At 42.7% G+C, this 20672-nt stretch overlaps 1 protein-coding gene across 5 annotated transcripts in view; it reads left to right on the top strand.

Annotated features, from left to right (window-relative positions):
- The window catches only part of TANC2 (tetratricopeptide repeat, ankyrin repeat and coiled-coil containing 2), a 301255-nt gene that overhangs the window by 227656 nt on the left and 52927 nt on the right, over positions 1 to 20672 (top strand). For all 5 annotated transcript variants that reach the window (XM_063132053.1, XM_063132078.1, XM_063132070.1 and 2 more), the window contains 5 exons: positions 1511 to 1636; positions 7179 to 7460; positions 9426 to 9559; positions 15606 to 15837; positions 15957 to 16123. In XM_063132053.1, the coding sequence (XP_062988123.1) occupies positions 1511 to 1636; positions 7179 to 7460; positions 9426 to 9559; positions 15606 to 15837; positions 15957 to 16123 (941 nt within the window). The remainder of the gene's footprint in view (positions 1 to 1510; positions 1637 to 7178; positions 7461 to 9425; positions 9560 to 15605; positions 15838 to 15956; positions 16124 to 20672) is intronic.

Below are 20672 nucleotides of genomic sequence, written 5' to 3'. Positions count from 1 at the left end.
TAATTTAAAGAAATACTTGATCTGCAATTGGGTGTTCTAACCATTTTTCCCAATTGGATTTGAAACTTGTTTATCTAAAGACAGCAATAATATGTATAACTTAGAAAGGAAATCTATGACTCCCAGATAGCATTTAAGGAGCCATAGAATAGGATGGAGTCTTCCCCTCAACCTGTAGACAGAGCTACAACCTCTGAGAGAATCCCTGCTCAGATCTCCCTGGCCCCATCCACTGTGGAAAGCTTCATGGCAACTCTTGTGACCTGGGAAGAGGGCAGGGAAAGGGAACATGCCAGCAGGTGGAGAGGCAAGAACATGGATCCACTGGATCTGCAAGCCTCAGCATTTGTGTCCATGCCCCCAGGAAAGTAGGAGAACTAGACAGGCCTCTGAGCCTGTCTAGATCAAAATACATTTCAGGAATGGAAGGCTAAAAACCCTTTGTTGGTCATCCTGTCCTTCCAGGCAGAGCTTGGAGTAGATAGAGGCTTTGGCATCAGAGCCTTCTATCTATTTAGTGTCAATCCTATTGGGTTTCTCTCTTAGATAATACCACAACTTGTACTTGCTTATAACCTACTTTCCATGCACCCATGCTTTTCCTGAATCTTTCAGGCCCAAATCCAGATAGGGAGGTGGAGTGCTTGGGACCAGCAAAGATGCCCCATGTTCTCGTGTATTGCCTTATGAAGCATATGAGCCTTACTGTATTGCAGAGGAATCCTCCTGTGAGTTGACCCATACTTATTTCATGCTTGTGAACAAGCACAATTTGTGACATTGCACAATTACATTACTGATCATGGAGCATGTCTGTTAAGACGTTGGCTTTAGCTTCCAGTTTCCTTGCTTTGTGGAGCTTGATCCAACATGAGATCACATTAACTTCAGTCTTAAATTGGCAGGGATTTTTTATCACTGAATTTTCCTCATTCTTAAAAATGAGATCTATGACTACAGTGCTCTGAAAAAACGCAAAAGCACAAACTAAAAGACAAAACACCAACAAGTAGATATATACAAATGAATAGGTATGTTCAGAAAATCGTATTTCTCAATAAGCGTGCACAGGATTCCAACATGACTTTTACTTTTAAAAAGATGGGAGCTGGTGTCCAACAGTACCTGGAGAATCACAAGTTGAGCACCCCTGTGGTATTACAAACACATACCAATAGCTGGCTTCCACACAGAGATCTGCTGTATTTGGTTTGAAAATACCTGCTACACAGGGGACCATATCAAGTAACCATCTAAATTGCCTTCAAGATCTTGCTCCTTAAAGACAGGATATTAGTGTTTTAAATCAATAAAATAAGGCAAGCCTGTAAAGGACACACAACCTCCTGGGTTGCCTGCAGATGCCCAAGTTGTGTAATTGTAGATGACTTCAAAATAAAGGTAATGCACAGTAAATATGGAATAGCTTAATTAATGAGTGTTATATGTGTATATTTACTAGAATGTAGTAAGATTGTGTCTGATCAAGCTTTTTTCCCCCTACTGACAGCCACTAGTTCAGCCCACTTAGAAGATCTAGCTTATTTAGATGAGCAGCGACATGCTCCCCTACGCACATCTCTCCGGATGCCTCGCCAGAGCATGGGTGGTGCTCGTACACAACAGGACCTAAGAGGTAAGGATGATGCATCTGTGATACATGCTAGGGTCTTCACCAATGTCTTGTCATTGCTCTAAAGTCTTCAAAACAAAACACAGTCTCTGTAAGATTTTGTTTTTTAAAAAATGGTTCTGTGAATATGAAAATTAAAGATTAGGTAGTAGCAACCTTTTTATCACAGACGCCTAACGAATATTTACAAGGGATTCGCAAATTGGGAAGGAATCTAGCCTTATCTGAACTAGAACATGTTTTTGAATTTTGCTGCAGTAGTCTACCACAGCTGTTCAAAACATACATAATGAGCACTTTTAATGTAGTATGATTTAAATCTAGGCAGAAATAATTACCTCTAATATCAAACTTAATGGCCACTCACCAACAGTTGGACAGTGAAACAGAGCCACATACAGATAAGAGTAGGGACTTATGTGTTTATGAGAGATTCTCCCTAGGTAGGCAGAAAAATATTATTTTGTCCAAAAAAAACCCCTGAAAGAGAGAGAGAATGATCCTCTCAACCTGGTAGTTGGATGGGATTTGTGAATATAATGGCTTCCCTTAGAAACAGTTAAAAATTGTGACAATGACAAAAGCAAGAGAACGAAGACAATATTTCTTTACTCACTTCCTCCTAGTGAGGCCTATTTTTTTAATTGCATTTTATACCACCCAATAGCTGACGCTCTCTGGGTGTTTCACAAAAAATAAAACCATACAAACTGTATAAAAACATAATATAAAATACAATATAAAAGCACAACTAGGATAAAAGCACAACCAGAATTTCCTCCCACCTAGCTACTTTCAACAGGAAAAGAATAAGAGAACTGTCTTAGATAGTGTGGGAATAAACCCTCCCTTGCCCACTGTACTGTTCAGGTTGGGGGTTGCCTGCCCAGTCAGCTGTTCAGCAAACCCTAACCCTCTGGGGGAGCAGCGGAAGTCAGAAAGAAGCAGCTGGAAGTGTTTTCACCCAGCGTTAGTGCTGTGCCAAGCAGAATTGCTATTCACAGGCCTAACCCTCTGCAGTAGTAGTATCATCTAGTCTTGTCAGGGAAAAGCTCACAGCAGAGTCTGGAGGAAGTAGGTCTGGCAGTGATTCAGAGCATGTGCCAAGATCAGGGGACTGATAGGCAGAGGCTCAAAGGCTGTGTTCAGACAACTTGATAGTCACTGGTGGGGTAATAACCAATTTGATAGTTGTTTATCTAGGGGTACTCCCCACATGACATGATAATAATCAACCATGGTGTGGATTAGGATCAGCATTGACTTGACTATTAGTCCAGGTTGAAACCCAACAGCCTGCTCAAAAAGTCCAAGACCTTGTTTTTGATGTAGTCTGTGCAGAACCAGCAGCACCAGTTGTTATTCTCTTTTTACCTACACTACTGCAAATTGTACATCATGGAAGTCACCCTCTTTGATGCAGCCCACTTTGAAAAGATTGGAAAATATGTACAGAATACAAGAAAAGGATGTCAAGTTCCTGTTTTCACATCCTAATCCCAATTCAGTGGTTGTCGAATCATCCCAGGGTTGATTTCAGAGGATACATTCATCTCTAGTAGATAAAGAGGGAGAGTGACTGGACATGTTAGGTCACAGAATTTATTCTTCCATGGCTTTGGGCCTAAAGCTGCGAATTAACAGGCAGCCATGGCAAGGTATCAACTCTTCCTCTGGGAGAAAATAGGATCACTTTGTGATTATCTCCCAGATGATTGTAGAGAACTAGCCAGACTCTTTCAGACTGAAGCCATGAAACTCTTGTGCCAACAAGTGAATTGTGATGCCAAAGCAATGGTGGGGCAATAGCTCTTCAAAGGCACACATGGGTGAGATCAGAAGGACTTTCTCAGGAGTTGTGATCAAGGATAGAAGGCCTACCCTTTGATGGGGAAGGTATATTCAACACTGGTACCAATGAAGTAATGGAATTGGTTCAGAAAGTGAGAACAACAGGCAGGAAGGTGGGAATGGGTCAGCAGCAACAACAACAGATTCCGCATTTTCACTATTGCAGATGGCTTCATCAGCCATACTATCAGGCGAGGCAACCCGTGGAATGTGCAAGTCGACAGCAGTTTCCACCGAACTTGAAGAGGCAATTCAGACAAACGTTGTCTTTGACTTCATGATTCTACTGTGAGCCATCCCACAACCAGTCTTCAAATCCCATTTAACACCATTCCTACCAGTATCAAAATCCATAACAACAGACAATTGGGTACTTTCCATAATTCAAAGAGGTTACAAAATAGAGTTCTACGCTCTCCCTCCTTTTGTTGGCATCCGAACTACTTCCCCCTTGGAAGTGGTGGTGGAAGAGGTGAGTTCTCTCCTTCTAGAAGGAGCAATTTCTCTGTTCCAGTACATCTACACCAAGGGGGCTTCTATACCCAATATTTTATGGTGCGAAAGAAGGACAGAAGGCTTTGCCCTATTCTGGACCTACACTACAGATGTTTCACATGACAACACTCAGAGATTCTGCCATTGTTTCAATGAAGAGACTGGTTCACATCCATAGTTCTGAAAGATGCCTATTTTCACTTGGCCAAAGAAGAAACTTACCAACAATAATACCTGAGATGTGCTATAGTTCCAGTCATTTTCCAGTTTTGAGTTCTCCCATTTGGATTTCCTACAGCCCCAAAAGTGTTTGCAAAATGCATAGCGGTAGAGTGTGCCAAACTCAGGAAAAAAGGCATCCAGGTATTTCCATATCTAGATGACCGGCTCCTCATGAGTCCTTCTCAAACAGCTCTTCAGTGAGATGTAAAAATTCAGCTACTTCAACAACTCAGTCTCTACCTGAATTGGGAAAAGTTATCTCTGCAGCAGGGCAGGCAGAGGCAAGAACTCCATGGGGCAGTGGGTTGCCTTCATCCTGGAATGGGACTGTATTTTTACATCTTCCCACCACTCCCTCTCTTGTCTCGAATGTTAGTGAAGATTATAGCAGAGGTCACAAACTGTATCCTCATAACACTATAGTGGCTGAAACAGGCTTAGTTTGCCCTGTTACTTTGCAGGGCACAAGGACAGTTCATTTGTGTGACAACCCAACTGAATCACCTGTACCAGGATCGGGGTCTAATCTGACATCCGGATCGTCACAAGCTCGACTGGCAGCATGGAGGCTTTGACCTCGAATGCAACCACAGGATTTACTTCCCAAGTAACAGCTGTTTAGAGGCAACAAAGTAGCGATCTTATGCTTGTAAGTGGGCAGCTTTCACAGAATTTGTAGAGAAGGAAGTGGATAATCCTTCCTCTTGTACTTTAGCCTTAATGTTTACGTTTCTAAGTTCTTTACTGGATAGAAATTTAAAGTTATCTTCAGTAAAAGTTTACCTGGCAGCAATTTCTGACAAACATGCACCATTTCAGGGCTTCTCTATTTCCTCTCATCTATTTTCTCTCATCCTTTGTCACATGGAGTTAAGAATCTAACCCTTCTGGTATGTTCCTAGTTGAAGTCTATCCGTTGTTCTTAAAGCATTGACAATGACAACATTTGAACCACTGGCTACTGTGGACCTCCACCTTCTCTCCTGGAAAGTGGTTTTCTTGGTAGCAATTATGTCTGCTCACAGATGGAGTGAACTTTGCATTTTGAGGATAGTTCCTCCACACATAATATTCCATAAGGAGAAGGTGGTTCTAAGACCTAATGTTTCATTTTTACCCAGAGTAGTTTCTTCATTTCACCTAAACCAAGAGATAGTCCTACCTACATTTTCTCTGACTCCATCGTCGCCCCTAGAGACAACCCTGCAAACCTTAGTCTGCAGGGCACTAGCCTTTTATTAGGCACTTACAGAATCATTTTGAAAATCTCCATGGCTTTTCATATGTTACAGTGGAGACAAGAAAGGGCACCCTGTCTCCTCTCAATGTTTTGAGAGATGGATTGTACGGATAATTAAGCTGGCATATGCCCTTATGAATATGCAACTTACAGGCAGTCTCTGCACATTCAACCCAAGGAATGGCAACGTTGGTCGCATTCGAAATAGGAGTACAGCTACCCGATCTTTGTAAAGTTGCAATGTTTGTCAGGCATTATAGATTGGATGTTTGGACATGGACTGACTATGCCTTTGGATGATTGGTCCTGTCATCAATTTTATGATATGACACTGACCCACCTTCTGGTAAGTCAGTTTGCTATTCGCCCATATGTGTGATGCACAGAGACCATGAAGGACAGGTTGCTTACCTGTAATTGACGTTCTTCGAGTGGTCATCTGTGCATTCACACAACCCTCCCTCCGAATTCTTTTTCTTCTTCCATTCCAAGGCTGCTACGGCGGCCTCAGAGAACTGAGGGAACAGGCGGCAATGGTTACGGATATTTGCACTGGAATGGAGGGGAAGGGGTTCCCACCAAAAATCTTCCTCATTTATAGAATGTTCTTAAATCAAGGCTCCACACAGGTGCGGAGCCCATATGTGTGAATCTTGAGCATTTCTTTACGAACACTGCTGTTCACAAATGTTGAGCCAGTTTTCCCAGAATCATTATGCAAACCAGGCCACTGATTACTTCTAAAAACAGCAATAGCAGTTGTGTGCATGATTGCATCAACATTCCTTTTAATTAATGAAAAGCATAAGGAGTGCTCCCTCTTTGGATGTGCAGAGATGAATACTTGGATATACATAATTTTCACTGATAGATTATATGGAGGCACAGAGACTTTTTCCAAGATCAAGGTAAAGATTCCTGATTGCTGTTTAATCAAATAGAATGTGTTTGCATTATGAACAATGCCACTCTGTAACCTGCATCTTGATCTAGAAAAGAATCCCCTAAAAGGCTTTTCTTACTGTTGACTCTTTAGGGCTAGAGGCAGGAGGGATATTCTTTATCTCCCTCCACCTCACTGACCCCAGAATAGTTGTTTGAAATGGATATTGTCTGGTTTTATGCTTTTTATGGTTTTAAATTTTGAATATTTGTTTTTAATGTTCACTGTTTTAATCTTTGTGAACCACCCAGAGAGACTCAGCTATGGGGTGGTATATAAATGTAATAAATAAATAAATAAATAAAATATACTGAAGGTTTATTAAGAAGAACATGTGGTAGATTACTAATACAGATTGAATAGGCTCAAAAGTGTGCTTGCTGGAGCTGAACAAGGCCTTGTTGGCAGTCAGGATCCAAAGAAGCAGCTCAAACCATTCATTTATTGGAAGTCAATCAGACCAGAATGCCCAGCCAATGTATGGAAAAAGTACAAAATAGAATCCAAAATATCTGTGTCACCCCCATTGGACAGTCCACCACTATTGAATAGAGAAGACAGGTTACGTACGTTTAGAGACCACAAAATCACTCTCCTTTCAAAACATTGTTTTTAGCCCCTTTTTTCACTTTCTGAGTTCTCTACATCTGAATAGAGCAGCACTATGGTAGCCAATGACATCTATGTTAGACAAAGGCACACTATTGTCCAGGACTGGAAGATGATGCTTTGTGCTTTCCTAACCATAACTGATTAAGGAATTGCTGAATTGTATATTCTTTATTCCTCCGCAGTACGTTTTGCACCTTACAGACCTCCCGATATCTCCCTGAAACCATTGCTTTTTGAAGTGCCCAGCATCACCACAGAATCTGTATTTGTGGGCCGGGACTGGGTGTTTCAGGAGATTGATGTGCAATTGCAGAGTGCTGATGCCAGCGTGAACAGAGGTGTGGTGATAGTTGGAAATATTGGCTTTGGAAAGACAGCAATCATATCCAGACTGGTAGCGCTGAGCTGTCATGGCACACGCATGAGGCAGATTGCCTCGGACAGTCCCCATGCCTCCCCAAAACGTAAGTGGAGAACTGTACTAGTGTGTTATGTGCTTGTATAGGTTTCTCCTCCTCCTCCTCCTCCTTTCCTATCTGCCTTTCAGGGCAGCAGCCCTGCCAAGGCAGCTTAGAACAATAAAATACATTAAAACATTAAAATATTAAAAGCAATGAAAACATAAATGTAATAAAATAGCAATGAAAACAACCATAAAAGCCAACAATAAACCAGCAACAACAACAGCAATAGCATCAACAATAGCAATCATATTAAGATAAGGCCAAGGTAAAATAAGTTTTCAAGACCTTCTTAAAAGCCAGCAATGATGAAGCATGGTGGACCTGTGATGCCAACTTGTTCCAAGTTGTTATCTGAGAAGGATTTGCTCCTCTCTCCCTTATACAGGCAGGTTGGGACAGTTCTTTGCACGTTGAACGTATGAGTGTTCCTTGGTAAGGATTGTAGACTATTCATTTTCCAATCCTGTATTATATGAGCTTCAAATTGCAGGAGCTTCAAAGGTATATCTTTCCCTCCAGTGAATAAGGAGTCTCTTCCTTTTCCCTTTTATTGGAACTGTAGCTGAAATAAGAATGTTGGCAGCAGGCTACTTATGATTATGTACTTTTGTGTGAAAAACACCCATTTAACTGAAACACTTTAGTGCCAAGTCTGTTTAGTGAGGACAGGTGAAAGAATTCTTAGGGCATAGCTAGACCAGCCGATATCACGGGGATCGGCCTGGGATCATCCCTGTGCATCCGCATGACGCACAGGGCATCCTGGGAGCAGGGAGGGGTGATCCCTCCCTTGCCCCGGGATATTGGCAGGCCCTTTTTCCCTCTGTCTCGGGATGATCCTGAGACCGCAGAACATGTGGCCGGATATCGTGGGTGGTCCTGGCTCCTCAGGAGCTCCGTGCCCATCGAGGGGGGGGAGCGGGAGGTGTGTTTTTTTGTTTTTGTTTTTTAAAAAAACACTTAGGATTTTGGTGGAGTGCTCGTGCACTCCCGTTCTTTTAAGAAAAATAAATGAAAAATGGTGGCCGCAATGTTGCGCGCCGTGTGTAGATGAGGGTGACCATCTCGCAATCATAAAATCGCAAAATTGTCGCCATACAACCCCTTCATCTAGCCATGGCCTTAGTGGCTGGCTCACAATTATAGAGTTCTCCCTCTGGAAATCTGACAGAGGTCAAGCTGAAGGATCTTCTGGAAAGATATTTTCAGTGGGCAGGGGAATAGGTCAGTTTGGGTTGCTTTAATCTACAGAATTATGGATGGGTTTTGTAGTATTTATGCATTTCCAGCCTTCAGGGTGACATAAACATTCAAATGAAGAAATACTTGTGGGCAGGGGGCATTGTAGCTGTGCCTACATTGTAAGCAGTCCTAGTTTCATATGGTGCCATTTTGATTTGGATTGCTTAATGTTCATCTTTCGCTATTCCTGTATTTGAGTCTTATTTTCTGAGACTTCATGTTTACACCTATTGGCTAATGTAAGGGAAATTGGGCTATCCTTTGTGATGCATGGATATGATTTACTTGCTTCTCATTCTCTCAGATCTAGGCCTACGATTAAAAAGAAAACTATTTACAGGTGTTGTGTGATAGTAGGATGCTATATAATCTGTAGGAGTCTCTGGAACAGGACTGGGGATAGGGAAACAGAGTAATGGACCACACCCTCTTTCACATTTCACAAGTACAGTTCCTTGTGCTAAGTTCATAATTATGATAATGTATACACAGTGAGATTGAGAACAGGTTAGGGCGTATCCCCCATCCCCGGGATTGAATTTAACCACAGACACACCAGATTTACACCAGAAAAACCCTGATTGCATTCTGTCAAGAATAAAATCCTCTGTAAACATTCCTGTTTACTGAAAGCCAGCCTAGAGGATTTATTGGAGCACTTTGGAAGGGATGGAATAATGGCTTATCCCGCCCCCCTGCCCATCCCCATTTTCTGCATTGCAGATGTTGATGCCAACCGAGAGCTTCCCCTCACTCAACAACCTTCTGCTCACTCCTCCATCACCAGTGGGAGCTGCCCTGGAACCCCAGAAATGCGCAGACGCCAGGAAGAGGCTATGCGAAGGCTTGCTGCACAGGTATTTTTTTTGGGGGGGGGAAGTTCTCCCATTTTATTTTTAATTGTCTCTTACCAAAACATAAATATGGCTGTGGCAAAGCAAATACATTCAAGGAAGGTGCTAGTTTATTTTAGGCACCTTCACAATTAATACATTATAATATATTAAAATGGGAATAGTGGAATCCATCTTCCCCATTTTATGATTCCAGAAATGTTACTTCTCCTTACATAGAAGTTCCAGTAATGGCAGAAGAACCACCTCTTGGGGTTATTTCTTCACCACTGTCAAGTGGGAATTCTTTCCTGCAAGATGATACCAGTAAATATTCATTTTAGTTTGTTTGTTGTTTGTTTTAAGCAGTGACATCACTTATATGAAAGCATTGTAGAGTTAAATGAGCGGTTGTTGTTTTTGTGGGAGGAAAAATAATGAAAGATCTACAACTATACTGTTGTATATCTGAAGCAAATCCTAAGCCATAAACTCTTTTTAAAAATAGAAATGGAATCCTGATGCAATTTTGAATTATCCAGTAAAGATAAGGAAGGAAAAGGACAAAACAAATTTCTTTGTGTTATGCTAAGATGAGCTTTTGTCCCTGCTTCGACCTTATGAACAGAGGCCTCCAGAAAGTTTCACTTCATTCTCCCTTATGAGAACCTTTTAGATTCTCCCCATCAGTACCCCAAGAGTTTCATCAGCTGCAGTTTGATGCTCAATTTATTTATTTATTGCATTTTCCTCCAAGGAGCCCATGGCAGGGTACATGATCCTCCTCCTCTTCCTTTTATCCTCACCACACCCCTGTAAGATAAGATAGGCTGAGAGTCAGTGACTGGTCCAAAGTCACCCAGTGAGCTTCATGGCCTGCGTGAGGACATGAGCACAGATCCCCCCAGCACTCTTAAGCACTACACCACACTGGCTTTCCAATCCAATACTTGATGTAGGTTTTCCATAGCCTCTTTTTGTAGCCCTCATAGAGGCTTAGAATCATAGAATAGCAGAGTTGGAAGGGGCCTACAAGGCCATCGAGTCCAACCCCCTGCTCAATGCAGGAATCCACCCTAAAGCATCCCTGACAGATGGTTGTCCAGCTGCCTCTTGAATGCCTCTAGTGTGGGAGAGCCCACAATCTCCCTAGGTAACTGATTCCATTGTCGTACTGCTCTAATAGTCAGGAAGTTTTTCCTGATGTCCAGCTGGAATCTGGCTTCCTTTAACTTGAGCCCGTTATTCCGTGTCCTGCACTCTGGGAAGATCGAGAAGAGATCCTGGCCCTCCTCTGTGTGACAACCTTTTAAGTATTTGAAGAGTGCTACCATGTCTCCCCTCCATCTTCTCTTCTCCAGGCTAAACAGGCCCAGTTCTTTCAGTCTCTCTTCATAGGGCTTTGTTTCCAGACCCCTGATCATCCTGGTTGCCCTCCTCTGAACCCCCTCCAGCTTGTCTGCGTCCTTCTTGAAATGTGGAGCCCAGAACTGGACACAATACTCTAGATGAGGCCTAACCAGGGCCGAATAGAGAGGAACCAGTACCTCACGTGATTTGGAAGCTATACTTCTATTAATGCAGCCCAAAATAGCATTTGCCTTTCTTGCAGCCATATCGCACTGTTGGCTCATATTCAGCTTGCGATCTACAAGCTGAATATGAGCTTGTAGATTACATTATAAAATTATAATATATTATAATTTTCATATATAATCACTGAATATGATTATATATGAAAATGTTCTAGGTTTGAGATGTTCTCTTCCCTCATGTTTTTGCCTCCTCCATTGCTTAGGCGTAGCTCTTGTAGTGCTACCATGCCAATTCTTGACCAAAAATAAAGTAGTCTGAATTTTTAAGTTTTATTTGTTGAGTGCAGAATAAATATTCATATTGAGCACATATAATTGATCTGCATGTTGTAGTTTGAGGATTGAATTTCACGTTGGGCAAATGTTTGATGTAAATAGCTTTATTACCATATACTGATCTGTGCGCCGCTCCTTCTCAAAGCAATATAGTTTCTGTATCTAGCAAGATGTTTGGAAGGTGCATGTAAACATCATGAATGAAGATATAGTAACTGGTTTCAACTATGGTCCCTAACTTTATTAACGTGTCAGGTTTAATCTGCAACACTTATTTAAAGACAGAATCACACCTTTTCAATGTCGGCACCTGTTTCTATGGTGAGAGCTAAGAATGCATTTCCTGCAACAGACTTTAGAGAGGCAATACTATCCTAGCTCCAAGCATCAGAAACAATTTTTGCCCTTTATGGCGTAAACACTTTAACTGAGCACTGTGGAGGGCCTTCAAACATCATTGAATGGGTCAGTGTTGGGGTTAAGAACATAAGAACATAAGCAGTGCCCTGATGCTGGATCAGACCAAGGGTCCATCTCGTCCAGCACCCTGTTCACACAGTGGCCAGTCAGCCGTCGGCCAGGGACCAACAAGGCAGGACATGGTGCACACAGGCTTACTGCCTCGAATACTGGAGATAGCACACAGCCATCAGGGCTAGTAGCAATTTATAGCCTTCTCCTCCAGGAATTTATCTAACCTCCTTTTAAAACCATCCAAATTAGTAATAATAATCATAATAATTTTATTTCTTACCCGCCTCTCCATTTTGAGCGAGGCATGGAACAACAATAAGTATAAAATACATAAAACACTGATTAAAAACATAGTATACATTGTTAAAACTTCCTTAAAAATATCCTAAAAGCATCCTAAAATTCCACTGGATAGGCCTGACGGAAGAGATCAGTCTTTATAGCTTTCTTAAATGCTAAAAGACTGTTAAGTTGACGAATCTCCTCCGGCAGGGAGTCTGGGAGCAGCAGCAGAGAAGGTCATCTGGGTAATACCTCTCAGTCTAGTTTTTGCTGGCTGAAGGAAATTCTTCCCAGAGGACCTGAGTGTGTGGGGCAGATTGTACGGGACAAGGTGATCCCGCAGGAAGCCTGGACCCAAACCATGTAGGGCTTTAAAGGTGATAACCAACACTTTATACTTTGCCCGGAAACTAATTGGCAGCCAGTGAAGAGATTTTAAAACTGGGGTAATGTGGTCACCCCTAGGTGTACCGGTGACCAGCCTGGCTGCCATATTTTGAACTAGTTGAAGTTTCCGGACTAGGCACAAAGGTAGCCCTTTGTAGAGTGCACTGCAGAAGTCGAGCCTCGAAGTTACCAGTGCGTGCACTACCATCTTTAGGTCTTCCGACTCTAGGAAGGGGCGCAGCTGGTGTATCAGCCGAAGCTGATAGTAGGCACTCCTGGCCGTCGCATCTATCTGGGCTGTCATTTGGAGTGACGGATCCAGAAGCACCCCCAAGCTGCGAACACAGTCTTTCAGGGGGAGTGTAACCCCATCCAGAACTGGCTGACACACCTCCAAACCCAGGTTGCGGCCTTTGACATCAAGCACCTCCGTTTTGTCTGGATTCAGCTTCAGCTTCAGTTTGTTTTTCCTCATCCAGCCCCTTACCACCTCTAAGAATTCATTCAGAGGAGACACACTGTCCTTAGCTGATACTGTTGTCAAAGGCATAGAGAAATATATTTGAGTCTCATCACTACATCTTGTGGTAGTGGTTTCCATAATTTAACTATGCGCTGTGTGAAGACATACTTCCTTTCATTTGTCCTGAATCTCCCACCAATCAGCTTCATGGGATGACCCTGGTTTCTAGTATTTTGAGAGGGAGAAAAATGTCTCCCTGTCCACATTCTCCACACCATGCGTAATTTTGTACACCTCTATCATGTCTCCCCTTATCCTCCTTTTTCCCAAGCTAAACAATTCCAGTTATTGTAACCTTCCCTTTAGGGGAGATACTCTAGCCCCTTAATCATTTTAGTTGCCCTTTTATGCACTTTTTCCAGCTCTATAATATCCTTTTTTAGGTGTGGTGACCAGAACTGTAAACAGTATTCTAAGTGTGGTCGCACCGTAGATTTGCATAAGGGCAGTATGATACTGGCCGTTTTATTCTCAATTCCTTTTCTTATCATGTCTAACATGGAGTTTGCCTTCTTTACAATGGCCGCACACTAAGTGGACATTTTCATCGAGCTGTCCACCACAACCCCAAGGCCTCTTTCTTGTTCAGTCACCACCAGCTCAGATCCTATTAGGTTATATTTGTAGTTGGGTGTTTTTTTGCCCCAACGTGCATCACCTTACACTTGCTTACATTGAACCGCATCTGCCATTTGGATGCCCACTCTCCCAGCTTGGAGAGATCCCTTTGGAGCTCTTCACAATCCCTTTGTGTTTTAACAACCTTAAATAATTTGGTGTCATCGGCAAACTTGACCACTTCACTGCTGACTCCTAATTCCAGATCATTTATAAACGAGTTGAAAAGAATTGGTCCCAATACCAATCCCTGTGGGACCCCACTATTTACTTCCCTCCATCGGAAGAATTTACCATTTCTTCCTACTCTGTGCTTTCTGTACTTTAGCCAGTTACTGATCCATAAGAGGACTTCTCCTCTTATTCCATGACTGCTAAGTTTATTCAGGAGTCTTTGGTGGGGGACTTTATCAAAAGCCTTTTGGAAGTCCAAGTAAACAATGTCCACCGGATCACCCCTGTCTACATGTTTGTTGACACTCTCAAAGAATTCTAGTAGATTAGTGAGACAGGACTTGCCTTTGCAGAAGCTGTGTTGATTCTTCTTCAGCAGGACCTGCCCTTCTATATGCTTACTAATTTTGTCTTTAATAATGTTTCCCTGGAACAGATGTCAATCTAACCAGCCTGTAATTTCCCGGGTTAATGAGGCTATTGGAGCTCAAAGAGTAGCTTACCTTCCCAGGCCTCCTTGAAGTGTTTTGCCTTGAGGGGTTGGTTTGGCAAGCCTCCCTTCACCAGTCTCATGCCTCAGGATGCTCACCAATTGTGACCCAATAAATAACAGAGGTTCTCAATTACAGGGGACCTATATCACCCACCAGACTATAGTACTGAGCAGACTAAAGTCTCCTTCCAACCAATCCAAACATGGGACCAAAACATTACTACTTGGGTCTCCACAAGCTGATCCTGTCCTGTTGACATTCAGGTGGGTTGGTGGGCGGGCTTGCTGTCAAAGCGGCTGCAGGGGAAATATGGCTGCCTTGAATGGGAGTATTCGTGCCCCTCCCCTTGTTGGCCATCCTTCATGAGACATTGTAGCCAGTATGGTCCTGGTCTGCCTCCCTTTTAGGGGGTAGAGGCAAAGTTGCTCACAAAATAAAGAAAGGTCTGCATGTTTTATTCCTTTAGAAATCCAAAGCAGAAGTTGAAGCTGTAGTTTTACCACACAATATACCAAGCAGTGTTTTCTAACAAACAAGTTAGCTTATATTAGCAAAAAGCTGTGCTTTAATTCTTCAGATAGCACGGCAGTTGCAATAGTTTTAACAGGCCAGCTCCTCCACTCATTTCCTCTTGTCATAGGCATTTAGCATGGGGTCTCTCTTCTTGTCCGCGTGAATGAAAATTAGCACGCAAATTTTATTTTATTTATTTATTTAAAGCATTTTTATAGCACCGCCTCACCATTTCTGGCATTGAGGCGCTTTACAATAACACATAAAGCAATTCCATTAAAACCCTCAACCCACATTACAACAATTCCATTAAAACCCTCACCCTCAAACCATTAAAAGCCCTCAACCCCAATTTAAACCACCCCCTCCCCAAACTCTTGTGAAAATAAAAACGCCTTATAAAGGCGTTTGAAGCAATTGAAAGTGGGAGCCTGTCGAATCTCCAGTGGCACATTGTTCCATAACCGGGGGCCAGCCACTGAAAAAGCCCTGGCCCCGGCACATTCCAATTTGTAGCGGGGGACCATCAGGGCGCCCTGCTCCTGAGAGCGAGTCTGCCAGTGGTGAGACACAGGAGAAAGGCGAGTGCTCAGTTATCCAGGTCCCAAGCAATGCAGGGCTTTCTACATGGTCAACAAGACGTTGTAGCGCACCCTAGCAGCCACCGGCAGCCAATGCCTCTTTCATTTCACTTCTGTCTATTGAGGAACTGGTGTTTGTTTCCCCTTTCGCAGGTTGTTGCTTATCATTACTGCCAAGCTGATAATGCCTACACTTGTCTTGTGCCAGAATTTGTGCACAATGTGGCAGCCTTACTCTGCCGCTCGCCCCAGTTTGTCGCCTACAGAGAGCAGCTGTTGCGGGAACCCCATCTTCAGAGCATGCTTAGCTTGCGATCCTGTGTTCAGGATCCCCTGGCTTCTTTCCGGAGGGGAGTTCTGGAGCCCCTGGAAAATCTTCATAAAGGTAATGAAAAACATGAGTGTACTTTGATAGCAGCGTATGACTGAATCATGATTTTAAAGCATAACTTGAACATTTTTTGTGCATATATTTCTCCCATTTCCCCACCCCCATATTCTTAGAGAGGAAGATCCCAAATGAAGATTTCTTCATATTGATCGATGGCTTAAATGAAGCTGAATTTCACAAACCTGATTACGGGGATACAATAGTATCATTCCTCAGCAAAATGATAGGCAAATTTCCATCCTGGCTGAAACTGATTGTGACAGTTAGAACAAGTCTACAGGTAGGTTGGGGAGTAGTTTTTCCACTCTTTGGAGTTCTTGCTTATTTCTCACTAAAAATCATAATACGGACAGCTATTTCCATTGACTCCAGCTTCAGTTAGACCTAGTCTGACAATTTACGGGTGTGGACTGCTTGCCAGAGCTGAAGCATCAGGAAAGGTTGATGCTTACAGGTCAAAGGAAGAGCCAATTCCCACTCAAAAAGCAAACAAGAAAAGAATGAAGAAAACTCAATAAGATGCGCTAGCAGGACTTCTGATCTTCTCTGCTTGTGCCTCATCAGAATCTGCTTTTGAAATTCCTCCAACTTTCAAAAAGCAGCTTTGGGTGCATTGTAGAGGGCTGCTTTATTTAAAAAAAAAATCACCTCTTGGCATTTGCAGTTAGTCCTGTAGTTGTCTGGATTGTTCCCAAGGACAGTGAAATAATGATTCTTCTTTGTAGTCTCTGTGCATCACACATATGGGCTCTGCGCCTGCATGCAGCCCTGTTTGGGAAACTTCTATAGCTGAGGAATTTTGGGCCGGAACCCTCCCTCACTATCCCAGTGCACTTGCCCCTAGCAGGTTCAGTTCTCTTGTCACTGCACCAAGGGTCTTCACCAAGGGCATGGCTGTGGTGGGGACTCACCTTCATGTCCAAGGGGGGCAGTATACCCCGATATCTATGATTTGGTGCTGGCAGCATTCCCAAGAGAGGAGATCATGCGGGCGGTCTCTCTGGCGTTACACCTCCCTGATGCTGCCACCACCACTATTTCCGTCAATGTGCAACTCTTCCACTCTCTCGGTAGGCATCTGTAGGAAGGGTTGTGCATGGTGGCAGCAGCATTGGAAGTCCGCGAGCTGGCCTGACACACAGAGATCAGGTCAGGCCAGCCTGTGGTCTGCTGAGTAAGAGTCCAGGGAGCTATGGTGCAGAAAAGTCGATGGATTTTACCCCCTGGATGGAATCCTCTGACATCCCTAGCCATGCAGGAGAGTTACCCACTCAGAAGGTTATCCCTGCAGTGCAAGTCTACTAGTTACTGGGTCTGATGGTGGCTACTACTGTAGTAGTGCCTTTTGCAGAATTGAGGTTGTCAGTGCTGCAAAATTGGTACATCCAGGTGTTCAAACCCTTCTGGGATGCCTATTGCATCTGTCCTCATGCACCCTGGGAAGTGGCAAACACTTTGGATATTTCCCAACCTGTTTGTGGGACGCTGATTCTTCCAGCCTTCCCTGTTTCTAATCCTTACCACAGATACACCCCCTGTCAGGTTGGGAGATACAAGTGGTGTGGACCAAGACAGAATCTACTCATCACATAAATTTCTTGGAATACTGGTAGTTGAGAAGCCCTTGCTGGCTTTCAAGACCAATCTCAGAGGTTGCTTGGTTCAAGTAATTTCAGACAATACTACCGCCGTTTACTATTTGAACAAGAAAGGGGGTTACAAAATTTCTCCCTCTGGTTGACCTAACCCTCAAGATCTTTGACTGGTATATATCAGTCTGGGGGATTCCTTTGCCTTCCAGTGGATGGGAATGCACTTTTCCCACCCTTCCCAATCATAACAAAAGTGCTTCCAAAGATGAGGACAGAGGGGATCACTCTGTGGTGGCCAAGACAAGCTTGGTTCACTCCTATATTTCAATTCCCCCATGGGGAGTGTCACTGGCTTCCTGATTGCACGGAACAAAGCAAGATACGGCAACCAGACCTCAACACAGTACAACTGATGCTGTGGAGTGTCTGTTGACCCTTTGTAATCTGTTGGTCCCTGACACATCTCACAAGCCATCTATGAGTCTTTCTTATGACCGTAAGAGGGCATCCTTTTGCTCCATAGCTGTAACTCATGACTTTGATGCCATTTGGTGTCATTTTACAGTTTATCTTGTCTCTTTATGACAAGGGTTTAAAACTTTATTCCCTGAGAGTATATTTGTCAACTCTCTCTGCTTCTCACGCTCCAATGGACTTTTCTGTTTTTTTATACCCGCTCACTAAGCAGTTTCTTCAGGGTGTATGGAATTTTGCTCCTCCATTCAGCTCCCAGTACCAACATAGAGTTTATCAGTTGTTCTGCAGTCCTTGACTGTTAAGCCATTCAAACCACTTGCAACTTCAGATTTCCATCTCCTGTCTTGGAAAGCTGCCTTTCTGGTGGCTGTTACCTCAGCCTGCCACTCCAGTGCACTGAGTGTGTTACATCTAGATTCACCTTATATGACTCTCCATTGCGATAAGGTGGTGCTCCATCCTGACATAACTTTCCTGCCCAAGGTGGTGTCTTGAGTTCCATTTGAATCAGGACATCATACTCCCAGTTTCTTTCCATCTCCTCCTACTGTGCTTGAATCTATTTTTGAAAGGTGTTGGCTTTCTAAAATCGAGTCTTCTCCCTTATTTGTATGCTATGGAGGCAAGCGGCAAGAACTACCAGTGTCTTCACAGAGAATGTCACCTTGGATGATCCATGCTATTAAGTTGGTGTGTGAACTGGTTGGCCTCAACCATTCTGGTCCAATCTCAGCTCACTCAACTCATGCTGTGGCTTCGTTGGTGGCATTTGGGAAAGGATTCCCCTTCTTGAGCTATGCAGAGGAGCCACCTGGTCAAAACCATCAACCTTCATTAGCTATTACTGATTTGATGTGCAAGACAGAATGGACTGCTCTTTCACCCACGCAGTTCTGTCCACTGTCTTGCAGCAGGACACAAAATCACCCACAAAGAAGAAAGAAATGTTGCTTGTTTGTGACTGTAGTTCTTTGTGTGGTCATCTGTGCATTCACACAACCCAACCAACCACCTTCCCTGGTTCAGTGTTGATATCAATGCTGGTACCAAAGCTCCACTCAGTTCTGGGGCAGCAATGGATGGTCTCAAGGAACTGAAGGAGACAGACACAGTGGAACGGGGCGGGGGTGGTTCCTGCCCCCAAATGCTCAGTTATAGAAGTTTCCCAAATGTGGCTCTGTGTAGGTGCAGAGCTCATTTGTGTGAATGCAGAGATGACTACTTGAAGAACTACAGTTACAGGTAAGCAACCTCTCTTTTTAGTCAGTCATTGTCAGTCATTGTGTGGGAGTATTGAAGGTGTATACTGAAAGCAAAACCTGTTGATTTGCTTAGGAATAGTTTGCCTTCTTTTACAAACAAGTCTTCATTTCAGAAAAAAATCAAATATTTATAACAGTGTTTTCCTTCAGTAGAAGCAAAATGTTAAGTTTTGTAAAAAAAAAAAGTACTGTGTCATCTTTGAGACTAAAAGGTTTATTGTTTCATGAATTTTATGGGCAGCATAATTGATGCATGAATCAGACTGAAAGGGTGACTGATTGATTGACTAAAATACAATGGAAGATAAATCAATCTGACTAGCTGGGACATGAAATAATAATAGAACACATAACTAGAACATCTGCTTGAGCATTAAACATTTTTTTTTGTCCTGGAGCACTGACACATATAAGAACACTTGCGAAGGCACTTTTTTGTAGTAAGTGAAGTGAAAACACTGTTAAATAAAGATACTTTTTTGTAGTAACAGAATCCTCTCAAACCCTAAGAAACAAAAACATGTGAGATAATTCTAACACTGGCTTATACTAAAACTATAAACTTGCTCATTTTCCTCTGGCCAGGATTCTACCCATATTATGGAGAAAATAGGTGAAAAAGAGACCTTAAAAAGTCTACTCTTGACCTCTCCACTTGAAATCATGCCTGTCTCCAAAAGTCCCATACCTAGGACTCCACTAGGATGCATGAGGATTTAGTTGCTGTTTGAAAAATAGATGAAAATGCCCTACTTGCAAGCCTGAATGCGGTCATACTTTTTGAGAAAAGCTCCCACATTCTCAAGCTTGAGGTCTTGTTCACAAATTGCATTCTTTTTGACAAATGCACACTTTAAAACGCACATTTCAAAAAGAATGCATTTTTACATTTTACTCTATGCGGGAAAGTGTGTATCTGTATGTGTACCTGGAAAAATGTGCCTTTTTACTATTAAAATAAATGCTCACATTTCCTGGTGTTTTTTTTTTAATTATTATTTAAAAACATTTTTATAGCGCCACCTCACCATTTCTTGCATCGTGGAGCTTTACAATAAAACATAAAACAATTTCCATTAAAAACCCTCAACCCACATTAAAATTTAAACCACCCCTCCCCCAAACTCTTTGTGAAAGTAACAATTTCTTCTGTTTCAAAGAAAAAAACATGCTTGATTTTGGGAGCAAGAACCAGGCGAAACAAGCATCGAAGTAGAAAACAGAGAACCTTGATGACCTCAAATACCACTTGTTTGTCCATCCCTAGACTCCGCCAAATGTGTGATCCCACCTTTAATTTAAAGGAATGGATTCCAGCTCATTAGGCTGTAGGAGTTTATTTTAGCTGTATTAAGCTAGAGGTGCTTTAACACACACAGGCCCTGCCACAGATGTGATCTACAAACTTCGCTCACAGAGAAGAACCGTGGTACACTGCATATTATATAATCTGAACATTATAGTCATCACTTGCATTCGCAAAGTGCTGCATTTTATA

This window comes from Elgaria multicarinata, chromosome 1 (genome assembly GCF_023053635.1).
Source record: "Elgaria multicarinata webbii isolate HBS135686 ecotype San Diego chromosome 1, rElgMul1.1.pri, whole genome shotgun sequence".
Lineage (NCBI taxonomy): Eukaryota > Metazoa > Chordata > Lepidosauria > Squamata > Anguidae > Elgaria > Elgaria multicarinata.
This window is presented reverse-complemented; position numbering and strand designations above follow the sequence as displayed.